The 15,453-nt window shown below is 35.8% G+C and overlaps 1 protein-coding gene across 1 annotated transcript in view; it reads right to left on the bottom strand.

The window, feature by feature from the left end:
- Nucleotides 1-15,453, bottom strand: part of MRPL1 (mitochondrial ribosomal protein L1) — a 112,465-nt gene that overhangs the window by 44,404 nt on the left and 52,608 nt on the right. The window contains exon 8 of the mRNA XM_037830060.1: nucleotides 11,379-11,485. Coding sequence (XP_037685988.1) covers nucleotides 11,379-11,485 — 107 coding nt within the window. The remainder of the gene's footprint in view (nucleotides 1-11,378; nucleotides 11,486-15,453) is intronic.

Below are 15,453 nucleotides of genomic sequence, written 5' to 3'. Positions count from 1 at the left end.
AGTATTAGTTGTCTGGCTGACTAAATGAATGAATAGGTCACGAATCCTTGATGAAAAACATAACCACTCCCCAAGAAAAATGTTCATATGTCCTTACACACAATACTGTGCATACAAGTCCAGGAGGTTCACAACATCTAGTTCCTAGTCCCATAGGGTTTCCCCAGGTTAAGAACCTCTGTATAAAAGGCTTTCTACTAAAATAGAAGTCAGTCAAGTCTGTTTTTGTTGATGCTTAACAATATTAATCATGAGGGAAATGCAAATCAAAACAACAATGAGATGACACTTTATACCCACTAGTAGAGTTATTGTTCAAAAAAAATGGAAAATAACAAATGTTGGCAAGGATGTAGAAAAACTTGAATCCTTGTATTTTGGGAAGGTAAAATGGTACAGCCCCAGTGGAAAATAGTTTGGCAGTTCCTCAAAAAAGTCAAAATTGGAATTACCATATGACCTGCAATTGTACTTCTAGATGTATATCCAAAACAATTGAAAGGAATTTGAGCAGACATTTGTACACCAATGTTCATAGCAGCATTACTCAAAAGAGCCAAAAGATGGAAGCTACCCAAGTGTTCATCAATAGATGAATAAAAGAAATATGGTGTAAATGGAATATTAGTCATCCATAAAAAGGAATGAAGTTCTGATACACACTACCATCTGGGTGAACTTGAAGTCATTACGATGGGTGAATCAAGCCAGACACAAAAGGACAAATAATGTATGATTCCATTTATATAAACTATCAAGAATAAGTAAATTCATAGAGACAGAAAGAAAATTAGAGGTTAGCAGTGGCCAGGGTGAGGGGGAAATTGGGAGTTTTTGCTTAATAGGCACAGAGTTTATATTTGGAATCATGAAAAAGTCTTGGTAATGAATCATGGTGCTGGTAGCACAACATTGTGAATGTAATTAATACCACTGAAGTGTAACACTTAAAAACTATAAACGGGAAATTTTGTACCACATATATGTAACCACAATTTTTTTAAAAATATATTATTATTGTAACTATTCGGGAATGTATTGCCAATAAAATAAGATATGAAATAGGTCTAAGTATTAGAAAAAAAAGGCACAAGTGTTTTTTATGAGACAATGCACTTATTTACCAAGAAATCTAGAATGAATCAAGTAAAATACTATTAATGTCAATAGGAGAGTTCAATAATGTAGCAGAATATAAGAGACATAAAAAAATATTTCCTTACACTAGATAAGCAATAATCAATCTGGAGATAAAAATGGGAAAAAAAATTGCACTCATAGTAGCAACAAAATCCATAAATAACGTAGAAAAGAACCTTACCAAGAAATCAAGGATAAATATAAGAAAGCGACAGTAACAGCTTTTAGATTGCTGTGATACGAGTGCTCTATGTTTAGAAGGCCTTTTATACCAACATTCTGTGTCATTTGATCACTTACAATATTAAAGATGAGGATCCACCACTATTCAGAAATCTAACTTCAATTCACTTTGAATTTTGCTCAAAAATAATGTTTTTGTTGCATGATTAAATGAAAAGAGGATGGATTTTGGAGACAGATGGTGAGTACAAAGGAAAACTGAAACCTGAAAACAAAATGCCTACTTTATTACATGTAAACTGCTTCCCTGAACCATTTAAAATGGGACCTAGTGGGAGTACCAGGAGTACCAGGCATCTAGGGTCTAGTCAAAGCTTTAAATAGTCATTGCTAGGAGAGCGCCCCTGCATGGCCCGGCGGCCCAGGGCTTCCCTTGAAGGACAATGTGCACTAGTGACGTAGCACAGCCTTCCCTCAGCAGAGGTCCTGGAAGATCACAGCTGAGAAGGGGGGCCCGCTCAGAAAACCCAGGGACGCTATGTCAATGCTGGTGGTTTGTGGGTCAGCGACAGAGAGGGTCTGGGGCAGAAATGAAATGAAGGCTTAGACTCTTGCAGCGGCCTTGAATCTCCGGGAACAACTGGGGGGTTTGAATATTAAAGCTGCCCTGCCTCCCTGATCACCCAGACACACGTACCACATTCAGGGCGGACAGCTCCAACAACAAACCCAAACTGAGTTCACCAACTGAACCCCACAAAAATCATTTCCCCACACACCACAGAGACAGAGTTGGGGACAACTGTCTTGAGGAGTACAGGTGACTCGCAGACGCCATCTGCTGGTTAGCTGGAGAAAGTGTATGCCACCAACGGTATTTCTGAAAAATTAGACTGGTATTTTTGTTTTTTTACAACTTGAAAGAATACTATCAAGAAAAGCAAATGCCAAGAGGCCAAAAATAACAGAAAATCTTAATGCATATGATAAAACCAGATGATATGGAGAACCTGACCCCAAACACCCAAATCAAAATATCAGAAGAGAAACAGTACGTGGCACAATTAATCAAACAATCACAATTGAGGAATGAAAAAATGGCACAGGATATAAAAGACATGAAGATGACCATGGAACAGGATAAAAGGGACATAAAGAAAACCCTAGAAGAGCATAAAGAAGAAATTGCAAGATTAAATAAAAAAACAGAAGATCTTATGGAAATAAAAGAAATTGTTGGCCAAATTAAAAAGACTTTGGATACTCATAATACAAGATTAGAGGAAGCTGAACAACAACTCAGTGTCCTAGAGGTCCAGAGAACAGAAAATGAAAGAACAAAAGAAAGAATGGAGAAAAAAATCGAAAAGGATCTCAGGGATACGATGGATAAAATAAAATGTCCAAATGCTCACTGGTGTCCCAGAAGGGGAAGAGAAGGGTAAAGGTATAGAAAGAGTATTCAAAGAAATTATTGGGGAAAACTTCCCAAACCATCTACACAATATAAATACACAAAGCATAAATGCCCAGCAAACTCCAAATAAAATAAATCCAAATAAACCCACTCCAAGACATATTCTGATCAGACTCTCAAATACTGAAGAGAAGGAGCAAGTTCTGAAAGCAGCAAGAGAAAAGCAATTCACCACATATACAGGAAACAACATAAGACTAAGTTGTGACTACCCAGCGGGCACCATGGAGGTGAGAAGGCAGTGGCATGACATATTTAAAATACTGAGAGAGAAAAATTTCCAATCAAGAATACTTTATCCAGAAAAACTCTCTCCTTCAAATTTGAAGGAGAGCTTAAATTTTTCACAGACAAACAAATGCTGAGAGAGTTTGCTAATAAAAAACCTGCCCTACTTCAGATACTGAAGGGAGCCCTACCAACAGAGAAACAAAGAAATGAGAAAGAGATATAGAGAATTTTAACAGACATATATAGAATCTTACATCCGAAATCACCAGGACACTCATTTTTCTCTAGTGATCACGGATCTTTCTCGAGAATGGACCATATACTGGGACATAAAACAAGCCTCAATAAATTAAAACAAACAAACAAACAAACAATTGAACATATTCAAAGCACAACCTCTGACCACAATGGAATACAAATAGAAGTCAATAATTTTTGAACTGTAACTCCACTATTTACTTCCTACATGTTACAAAATACACAAAGTCTAATGACAAATCAGTGGTTTTGAACTCAATGTAAAATATGTAATTTTTGACAAGAACTATATTAAGTTGGGGGAATAGAGGACTACAGGCATATAGTTTCTATGTCCTATGAAATTAAGTTGGCATCAAAGAAAAACAAGATTCTTATGGATTTAAGAGTTTAATTTTAAGCCCCACAGTGAACACAAAGAAATTATCAGAGAATATGACCATAGAGATGAAAAGTAGAGTATGGGTTAAGAGAAATGGGGGAAGGGGCAATGGGGAGTTAAGAAATGAGTGTAGGGTTGCTGTGTGAGGTGAAGGGAAATTTCTAGTAATGGATGGTGGGAAGGCGACAGCATTACAACATTCTAAATGTGATTAATCCCACTAATGGAATGCTAGGGAGGGGGTGGAATGGGAAGATTTAGGTTATATATATGTTTCCACAATTGAGGAAAAAAAAAAAAAACAGTCTAAATAGATGACAATTGAATGCCAAGGATGACCCTGGATGGGATCTGAGGATGGAGGACAGGAGGCTCAAAGGGACACACTTGAGATATAAGGAAAAGGAAATACAGAATGTAAGCTTTGTATCATTGTTGAATCTCTTGTACTTCTTAGCTGCGCTTAATGGGATTGCATAAAAGAATGTTCTTGTTCATGGAAATTGTATATGTGAATTACAGTGTTTGTTCAAGGATGTATGCAGCTAGCTCTCATATGTTCAGAAGACAGAGCAACAGATGATGGATGATAGATAGGGAGAGAGGGAGGGAGGGAGGGAGGAAAAGAAAAAAAAATAGTCATTGCTAGTTAAGCATTTACTACATGCCACACACCATTCTGACACTAGCAATAATATTATCATATTACAATGGAGAAAACTGAGACTTCCAGGGGTAAAGTAACTTGTTTTAAGATCACATGCCTAATGAATGGTGAAGCCATTCCTAACCGGACTTCTATCCTGATGTTCTTAATCACTTTGGTTCTATATCTTTGGCATTAATCAGATAAAGGCTCTGGGAAAGCCCCTAAACTAGGCCTCAGATTCCTGCCCACGAGAGCAAGAGATAGGGCACTCTAACAGCCCATCCAATGATAAAATTAAAATATGATATTCAAAAAGAATAAAAAATATCATTTTATTTTCTCCTGTATCAAAATAGTTCTCCCACCTTTGTATATTTACTCCTTTTCTCAGAACTTTTTTAGTATGTACTTCTTCAAGGACATTTTAGCCTTTTCTAACCCTAAAAGAAATACCTCTTGTACCTTTAATGCCTCAAGCCTTTTTCTTCCTCAGAGCCTTTGTACTTACTCCTTCCTCTTCCAGGAATACTTTTCTCCCAAATATTTGCACTACTTGCTCTCTTACTTCATCCAATCCTCTGTTCAAATGTCACCTCCTCAGAGAGGTCTTCTGTGATCAACCAATTCAAAATAGCCACATACATATATACCCCACCATCACTCTGTCCCCTTTCCAAGTACATATATATTTATTTATATGTATATTATCTATCTTCTCTATTAGAAAATAAGCTGTTTGAGAATAAGGATTTTTTGCTTTATTCATTGATGTCCTCAGAGTTAAGAAGAGTTTTCGTCATTCGGTACACAGTCAGGATGTATGTATATGCGTATTTTGTGTTACAGAGTAGTCCAAAAGGATAAGAATATTAAAGGAGATGCCGCCACATGAAGGGCCCTTAAGATTTTTTACTTTTACTAGATTTGGCATGATATGCTGAATTAATAAGAATGAATGGAAGGGAGAGGGGCACTGCTGAAGGAGAAAAAGCCAGACAATGAGGATAAAGTGTGTTTTGGACATAAAAGCATGTGTTATTTAGAAGAAGCCCGATTCTCTGTTTGCATTTGAACATTTGATACTCAGGAATCAAACCTTTAAGAAACCTCGGGTGACCCCTAAGCCAGGTACTTATAATATTCTCTTTGCTCAGTAATCATCCCTTTCGGAGAATGTACATAACTACTATTAAGTTATGGTTATGAAGCCACAGATTCCAAGAAAATGTGTGGTATTTTGTTTTTGTCTTGTTTTGTTTTGTTTTTTACTTTCATACCTAAAATGATACGAAAATGGTTTAATTTCTCTTTAGATTATCTTACAAAAAGTGATAGAAGCCCAAGGAGTCCCCAATAGTCTAAGATAAGATGAAGATAAAACATTTAAGACCCCTGATTTTGTGGATTTTTAGAAAATAGTATTATAGTGAAGGAATTTCACTTGTGTGTATATGTATACTTGAAAAGGATTACTTTGAAATAAATTAAAACAGAAAAAGTCAATTGGAAATATAGCAGCCCCTCACCTAACATTCATTTTAAGACCAAACAATTTTTATAAAGTGTGGAAAATTCTACCAAGTTGTTGCAATTATGATCAAGTGCTTATAGACAGGCTGAAATTATAAAAATGATCTGAAACTAAGTAGATTTATAATACATTGTACCCTTTAAAAGGTCCAGTGTGAATTAGCATTACAAGTCAATGTTTTCATCCTCAATTTTATTTGACTTCATTAATCCGAAAAGATTTTTCACTTAGGATAGATTTGGAAATCAAAGTTTAAAACCCATAAAAACTACATTAAGTACTTCTACACATCTGAGAGTCTACTGAACCAGATCAGATGTAAAGGTTAGATAGTCGATACTTGAAAGCATGTATACAGAAACATTGGCCTGATTTTATAGGCTCTTTTTGGAATGTGCATAATAAGCCATGAAAGTCATATAATTTATTGTGGCATTAAGTACTATGACAGGTTAGATTAAACACACCAAATAAGCACATTACTAATTTTCCCTTAAACTACAGTTCATGCCCTCTTCTCTTGATAAATGCTTCTTACTACAAGTCTTAATGTACCATATTTTACAGCTCCAATAATTCTTTTCCTAGTGAAAAGTTCTATTCCTTGACTTCCACCACTCCCAGTAAATGAAACTTCAACTACAAAGCTATCATTTGTTTGTTTCTGAAATATGTAAGGTGGGTAACATTAACAAAAGTGAAAAGAAGAGAGGAAGGGAAAGCATGCAAGCATTTTAGTTTTTGACAAATATTAAGGTATTACATGTACCTCTTTAAAATGGTATGGTCAATATTAAGAGGAAATTAGAGATGAGTCTCTTGTAAGCAACATATTGATGGTTCATATTTTTAATCCATTCTGCCAATCTATATCTTTTAATTGGGGAGTTTAATCCATTCACATTCAATGTTATTACTGTGAAGGCATTCATTGAATCAGCCATCCTATCTCTTTGGTTTTTGTTTGTCAGCTTTATTTTTTCCCTCTCTCTATTTCCTTTAACATACCTTTACTAAATCTCTATTTCTGAACTCTTCTCCATACCTCTCTCTCCTTTCTTTGTTTCTCTGCCAGTAGGGCTCCCTTTAGTATTTCAAGTAGCGTAGGAGCTCTCGTTAGCAAATTCTCTTAGCCTTTGTTTGTGAAGATTTTAAGCTCTCCCTCAAATTTGAAGGAGAACTTTGCTGGATAAAGAATTCTTGGTTGGCAATTTTTCTCTTTCAGAATTTTAAATATGTCATACCACTGGCTTCTCGCCTCCAGGGTGGCCACTGAGTAGTCACTGCTTAGTCTTATCTTGTTTCCCTTTTATGCGATGAATTGCTTCTCTCTTGCTGCTTTCAGAACTTGCTCCTTCTCTTCAGCATTTGACAATCTGATCAGAATATGTATTGGAGTGGGTTTATTTGGATTTATTCTGTTTGGAGTTTGTTGGGCATCTATGATTTGCATATTTATGTTGTTTAGAAGGTTTGGGAAGTTTTCCCCAACAATTTCTTTGAATACTCTTCCTAGACCTTTACCCTTCTCTTCCCCTTCTGGAACACCAATGATTCTTATATTTGTGAGCTCCATGCTGTCCATCATATCCCTGAGATCCATTTCAAATTTTTCTATTTTTTTCCTCCATTCTTTCTTTTGTACTTTCACTTTAGATTCTGCACTCTTCCAGTTCGCTTATTCTTTCCTCAGCTTCCTCTAATCTAGTACTGAGTGTATCCAGAATCTTTTTAATTTGGTCAACAGTTTCTTTTATTTCCATAAGATCTTCTATTTTTTTATTTACTCTTGCAAATTCTTCTTTATGCTCTTCAAGGGTCTTCTTCATGTCCTTTATATCCTGTGCCATGATGTTGTTGTTTGTGACTACTTCTTTGATTAATCGCTCCAAGTACTGCGTTTCCTCTGATTTTTTTGATTTGGGTGTTTGTGTTTAGGTTATCCATATCATCTGGTTTCTTCATATGCTTTAAAATTTCCTGTTGTTTTTGGCCTCTTAGAATTTGCTTATCTTGAGAGGGTTCTTTCAGGATATGCAGGCTTATTTGAATAATTATCTATAATTTGTCAAAGCTACTGCTTGGTGGAATGCACTTTCCCTGACTTAGCAGCAGATGGTGCCCCTGAGCCACCCAGTCCCCTCAAGCCAGTTTTCCCTAACATCGTCTATGTGACGAGTGGGGGTCTGAATCTTGTGAGGGTCCAATCAGTGCACCAAATTTCTGTGTGTAGCTGGTGTGTAGTTGTCCATACAATGTGTATATGGACAGATGAGTAGAAAAATAGGAACAAAAATTAAATGAATAATACAGGGGGATGGGATGTTTTGGGTGTTCTTCTTTACTTGTATTTGTATTCTTATTTTTATTTATTTATTTTTTGAGTAATGAAAATGTTTGAAAATTGATTGTGGTGATGAAGGCACAACTATATAATGGTACTGTGAACAAATGACTCTACACTGTGGATGATTGTAGGGCATGTGAATATATCTCAATAAAACTGAATTGAAAAAGAAAATTCATAGGTTGTACAAAAATGGGCCATAGCTGGATTTGGCCTGTGGAACATAGTTTGTTGACCCTTGCTCCAGATAACTTTCTCTTATCCAAAATGAGGAGGACCCCTAATAGGCATGTGATGCTGCCAGTGCTTTTTCATCTATTCACTCATTCTAAATCAAACTCTCATATCATACAGACTTATTAAAAAAAGAAAACCCCACATCATCATTATTTCCAACAGTAAAATAATAACATTACTCATGGAAATCTCAAACTTTTAAGAGAAATATTTTACAACACTTTGAAATCTTTTTAAAAATTCTAATTTATTATCATCTCTTGTAATTAAAATAATAAACAAAATTTCTGGAACAACTATTTTATGTTAGGTAGAATGGTAAACAGTTTGTTTTTCCTTTTCCAAACAACTTAATTAAGAATATATTTGATGTACTACACATTTTTAATAACTTTACTGAGGTATATTTTGCATATCATATAACTCACCCCTTTTCTAGTGTACAATGTTTAGTAGCCATATGTGAATAATGAGTTTTACTTCTTCCTTTCTAATGTAGATAACTTTTTATCTCTTTTTGTTGCCTCACTGAACTACCTAGAATCCCCAGAAAGATGCTGAACAGAAGTGGTGAGAGTGGCTATCTTTTTCTTGCTCCTGATTTTAGGAGTAAAACAGTCAGCCTTTCACTACTAAATACAATGTCAGCTGTAGATTTTTCTTAGATGCCCTTTATCACTTTGAACATTCAGTCTTTCACCATTAATTCTGATGTTAGCAATAGGTTTTTCTTAGATACCATTTATCAGGTTGAGGGCACCAACCTTCTATTCCTAGTTTGTTGAGACTTTTTAATTAGGAATGGATGTTCAATTTTGTCAAATGCTTTCTCTGTTATCTACTGAGATGATCATATGGATCTTGGTTTTTAGTTTGTTAACAAGGTGAATTATAATGATTGATTGTTGAATGTTAAACAAACCTTGCATTCCTAAGATAAACCCTACTTGGTTATGATATACTATCATTTTTATATATTGCTGGGTTTTATTTGCTAAAATTTAGAATTTTTACATTTATGTTTACAAATGATATTGGACTTCAGTTTTCTTTGTCTGGTTTCAGTATCAAGGTAATGGTGATCATTTAGGTGAGAAGCAGAAGTCTGCTATCTAGTTATTATGTTATTATCTCATCTATTCATTCTTAACCTAGAAAGTATATATCACTATTACCCTCATTTTCAGATGGGAAGAAAACTGAGGCTAAAGAACAAGATGACACAGCGCTAATCTAGAACTTGATTTGAAGCCAGACAGCACAAATCTAAAACCCACTCTCTAAACCTGCTATGGGACTATACTAAAAAACTAAAGTAGTATTCAAAAAGATTCCCTTTAACCACAGAGATTAATTTCTTTTTCATTAAGAAAAAGCATTATATCTCTAAAAGATCCAGGGAGTCCTACTGGAGCCCATGTTCTTAATCACTATCGTATTTATCAAAACATGAATAAGATGCTATGGTTTTATACTCTTAACTGATTCTGTATATATATAAAATATTAAATACTGAATATACAGGAAATATCACTTAAGTAAAGGCAAATCTAATCCAGTTAGATAGAGTCTTATAAGGACATTCCATAGTCCTAAAAAATCCAACCAATTTGGCCAAAAAATAATAATAAAAACAACAAAATTTACTACCATTTAAAAATTGTATGCAATCTTCAGAACCATATTAGTTGGCTTGTATTATTATATACATTTTATAAATGAGGAAATCTGAGGCAAAAGAAACTTGCTTAACATCTGCTATCCCTTAAGTAGCAAAGCAGGCACTGAAACCCAAGTCTCTACACCTCTAAAACATTCTCTTAAAACCTGTTTTTTTTTTTTTTACATTTCAATGTTGTTATTCTTAAGAAACAAGACGTACTGCCAACGGACTTTGGGGACAAAGAAATTCCAACATCAGATTGTAACAGAGCTCAGTGCCAAATGAAGTCGAGGCTTTCCAGCTTCTGACTGGATTAAAACTGTTTTGCTTTCTTTCTAAAGCAAGTTTTCCTTCCACAAAACAAGCTAAATGTCTCTTGTACATGTCTGATGATCCACAGTGGCACAGCTCAAGTAGCCTGGATAACTAGATGTTGTCTCTATAAAGCAGAATTCCTCTTAAGAGCAGAATTGGAGGTGAAAGAGGAAAAATAACATCTATTCAAATAATTCCAGTCATGAGACAAGATGGTATAGGAGTAAAGAGCCTGGACTCGTGAGGAAGCTGCCAAGGTTCAAATATCTATTTTGCCTCATATTCGTTGTGAGACCTTGGAATAGTTATTTAGCCTCTCTGGGTCTCCCATGCCTGTGTCAGTAAAATGGAGATGACAATTTTATACTCAGAGGGTTGAGGATTAAAATTCTGAACATAAGAAAAGAACTTAGAATAGTGCTTGGCACATGGTAAGTACTATTTTTTCCTTTTTGAACAGGAAAAAAATGGCTTCAGAAATTGATTCCCAGCATCTTCTACAAGTAGGCAAACAATTTTGTAAACATAAGCACAGATAATAAGAAATAATTCATAAAAATAAAGCCAATTACTCAATTACATTAACAGAGAAATAAATACCTTAAAAGAATACTGTGTTCAACATTATAAAACATTCAATAAAGGATAAAAACGATCTAGTCCCTACTCTCACTAAACTTAGAATAACAGAGAACAAAAAGTACATGCATAAGATAGATAATCAAATAAAGCAAATTACTGTTAAATGTTAGTAAGTGGCACATAACTTTAAAAGGCAGGAATTCTCAAGTACCATTAAAATTGATGACATCAATCTACAGAAATAAAAATTTTATCTATGTGTATACATATTTAGTACCACTCATAAATTCAAAGGTTTGGCATATTATAACACCTTCTATTATTAATGAATTACCTGAACAAAAACAAAGAGGGTTATCTGATAAATTTCTACTGTAACTTACTGTTGCTATTTTGGTTTTGAGAAAGTTCTCCCTTTCTTCGTCTACCTTAATTTCTTGTCCAGTTTTAAATAATTCAAGCATTTTCGGGATGTCACGGCCAATGGAATCTGGTTAGAAAAATAAAAATCTAAAGTTATCGCTATATCTAAATAGATAACAAAAATTACAGAGTAAGATACAAATTTAACCCATGTGAAGATATAACAAATAAGCTGACAGACAGATGTTGGGGTGGCCCTCATGATCCCCATTTTCTGGTATTCATGCCCTTGTGTGATCCTCTCCTTCTGAGTATGGATAAGACTTGTAACTTGTGTCTAAACAATAGAAACAGGATGATTACATATGTGTGATTACATTACATACAACTGTAATGCCTGCTTGGAAGAGACTCTCTCCCTTGCTGGCTTTGAAGAAGCAATTTGAAATAATGTGAGCTGCCATATGGAGAGAATGATGGGGCAGGTTGCTGAGGGCAGCTATTAGCTGAAACCAGCAAGAAACTGAGACTCTCAGTCCAGCAGCCTGCAAGAAACTGGATTCTGCCAATAAGCATGTGAGTTTCACCCATCTTTCTGTGGAATTTATCTGCCCTACCTTACCATAAAGAAGGAAAGGAACTAGAGAGCAGTAAGTGTTAGCAGTGGAAATAACAGCATAGTGAATGATACAGTCCAGAGGCAGTTCATTACTGCAAATGGCTGGCGTGAGAAAAAAGTAAAAAGAACTGAAACTTAACTAGTTGGATTCTAATATCATTTTGTCCTTCATTAGGGCAGAAAAAGAGATGCAACTGCATATAGAAAGGAGAAAAATTGAATCAGGATAAAGACCTAAGAATTTTTAAGGGATCATGAAGGAGAACTCCAAAAATAAGCCTAATTCATCACTAACTAAAATGGTAACTCAAATTTAATGCCTCAAACCATATATTTTTAATATTCCGCTACACCATATCTTAATTTGAAAATTTTTAATTAAGTTCAGAGAAAATATGAATTATTTGAAGGGTAAGAAACATAAGGAAGACTATGCCACTAAAGACACACCACTTCTGCTGTGTCCCCAGCAATTCTTCCCATGATGGTTCAACATAAGAATCTTACTAAATAAAGAGCACAGTATACCCTCAGCAGCGATTACTTCTAGGGATCATCTGAGGAGTTGTTCAGTATGACTCAGGAGAATGTCAGCTATAAATGAAAGCAATTACCCAATTAAAGTTTAACTGGGGGAGAAGGGGTGTGCAGATGAACAATTACTGAAAAATGTTAAGTATTTATTAGTATCACATTCTCATGTAATCAAGTGTTAAACAGTATGACAGATAATATAATAAACAGTAATAGTATTATACACAAAACAGACACCTAACTAAATCAATGCTATCTCTGTTTAAATGTCCTAATGGATATATACTTTTTTTTTCCTAAAAAGAGTGCCTTGTACATAGTGAGAGCTCAAGAATTATTTGTTGATTGACCTGAATCTATACCCACAACACTGCCTTCCTTCCTGTTACTACATATGAACTATCTATGCTCCTACCAAAGGCCATGCCTCTTTACTTGTGTACTGAATCTGACTCCCCATTACCCACAGAGGCATACCCTTCCTCCTCTCACTCCTCTATGTTGGTCAATTTTCCCTGCTTTCCTAGATCATCTTCATCAGCTTATAAACTTGCTATAAAATCTCCCATCTTAAACAAGTCTTCTATGAGTTCACACTGCCTTCCAGTTCCCATCTGACACTCCTTTTAACAGCCTAAGTTCTCAAAAAAGTTGCTAAATCTACTTCCTCTCTTCCCATTTTCTCTTAGACCTACCTGTGCCATCACTGTAATGAAAATATTCTTATCAAGGTCACCAAAGACCTTATGGTAAATCCCATGATCATTTCTCAGTGTTTCTCTTACTTAGTAGCAGTTCACATAGTATAGCTCTTCTCCTACAATTTCTTGACTTGTCCTCTGAAACACTACTTGCACTGGTGGCTCTATTTCATTTGTGTTTACCAAGTCATCATTACTTTACTGACATCCAAAGACTGAACTACCTCATGGCTCAGTCATTTGACCTTTCTTTTTCTATCTATATGTCCCTCTCTACATGATGTCATCTAGACATATGGCTTTAAAATACCATTTATCCACTGATAACTGCTGAATCTATATCTCCAATCATAATTCCTCTCATGATTTCTAATCACCTACCTGATATCTCCACCTCCTTTGCAGGCAGGTAATTAGTAAGGAGTGCAAAATGACAAATATTTACTGAAAGAATGAACAAATAAATGACTTCACGATTTTGAGTCAGATATAGTCAAGCTATAAACAGTAATGAAGAAGTGGGAAAAAAACAGGGATTAAGAACGAAGAAGAAACAATTCTGAGACAAAACATAGAGAAGTGGAGGAATGAAGCTGGAAATCAAAACAGGCAGAGAACTGGAAAATCCACAAATATATTAAAGTTAAATAGCACACTCTTAATCAGTGGGTCAAAGAAGATATCACAAGGGAAATCACTATATATCTTGAGATGAATGAAAACAAGAACACAGCATATCAAAACTTACGGGAGGCAGCGAAGGCAGTGTTGAAAGGGAAATTTATAGCCCTAAGTGCTTACATTAAAAAGAAGTAGAAGAAAAAAAAAAAAAAAACAGAAGAAAGAGCTAAAATCAAAGACCTAACTGCACACCTGGAGGAATCAGAAAAAGAACAGCAAACTAAAACCAAAGCAAGCAGAAGAAAAGAAATAAAGATTAGAGCAGAAATAAATGAAGTACAGAAAAAACAAAACCATAGAGAGCATTAACAAAACCAAAAGCTGGTTCTCTGATAAGATCAATAATATTGACAAACCCTTAGCTAGGCTGACAAAGAGAAAAAGAGAGAAGACTTCCAGAGAAGAAGGTGGAGTAGGGAGCTGCAGGACACACTCCTCCCAAAATCAGCTAGTAAACAGGCAGAAACTATCTGAAATAATGGTTTGGGGGCTCTAGAGGTCAGGGGAGAACTATACAGCATCCAGGAAAGAGAGGGTTGGGGAGACTGAGAAGTTCTGGCAAAAAAGCTATGAGTGAATCATGCTGCGGCAGTGGCGGTGCCCATCCCCCAACCTGGAAGTATGCAGCCTCAATACAGTCTGTTGCTGGCTGCTGTGGATGGAGAGGGACATGGGGGAGTTCTTCCCCGGGAACTGGGTGGGCAGGGGGGTGCAGGATAGAGGCCACAGCTGAGTGTCCAGCATGGCTTCTAATCAGAGAGTCTGGAATAAATGGTCCCGGCTCTGAATTGCGGCTCTAGCATGTCATGGCTGGGTTCCTTGCAGACATTTATTTCAACACAAGCCTGTCGGGTGGAACCTGTGAAGGCTGAAAATACACACTCCCTCATTCGGGCTGCCATAGGGTGCCATCCATTGGGCAGATTAGGAAAGCAAAGCTTTGGGGAGCCAATAAAAAAGGCTTTGGGGAGTCTTTCCTGACCCTCTCCTCAGGGCCCTTTGGAACTGGTTTGCACTCCCTTCGTGGGCCTCTGGCCATTTTGATCAGTTAAACATGGGCAATTCTAAAGATCTAAAATAAGTTGAAACAAGTGTCAAAGAAGAGTCTTAACTCAAACTCAATCAACAATAAAACTACGATCATCAGAGTAAACTCATTAAGATAATCAGATGCCTAGACATCAGCAAAAAATTACATACCATACTAAAACAGGAAAATATGGCCCCAGTCAAAGAAACATTAAAAAGCCAGAGGAGACACAAAATTTGGAAAAACTTATCATGTATTTTAAAAAAAAAAAAAAAAAAAAAAAAAAAACCTCCTGAAGAAATTCAAGGAGATGAAGGAAAATATGGCTAAATAGATAAAGGGTATTAAGAAGACACTGGGTGAGCATAAAGAAGAATTTGAAAGCATGCAAAGAAGAACAACAGAACTTATGGGAATGATAGGCACAAAAGAAGAAACTGAAAATACACTAGAGGGAATCAGTATTTCCAAAAGCAACAACCATTCCACTCTTCAACCTTTTTCAAAGCCACTGATCAGGAGGAAGTAAC

Source organism: Choloepus didactylus, chromosome 3 (genome assembly GCF_015220235.1).
Source record: "Choloepus didactylus isolate mChoDid1 chromosome 3, mChoDid1.pri, whole genome shotgun sequence".
In the NCBI taxonomy this organism is placed as follows: domain Eukaryota; kingdom Metazoa; phylum Chordata; class Mammalia; order Pilosa; family Megalonychidae; genus Choloepus; species Choloepus didactylus.
Note: the sequence above shows the minus strand (reverse complement) of the source record. Positions and strands in the feature narration are given on the sequence as shown.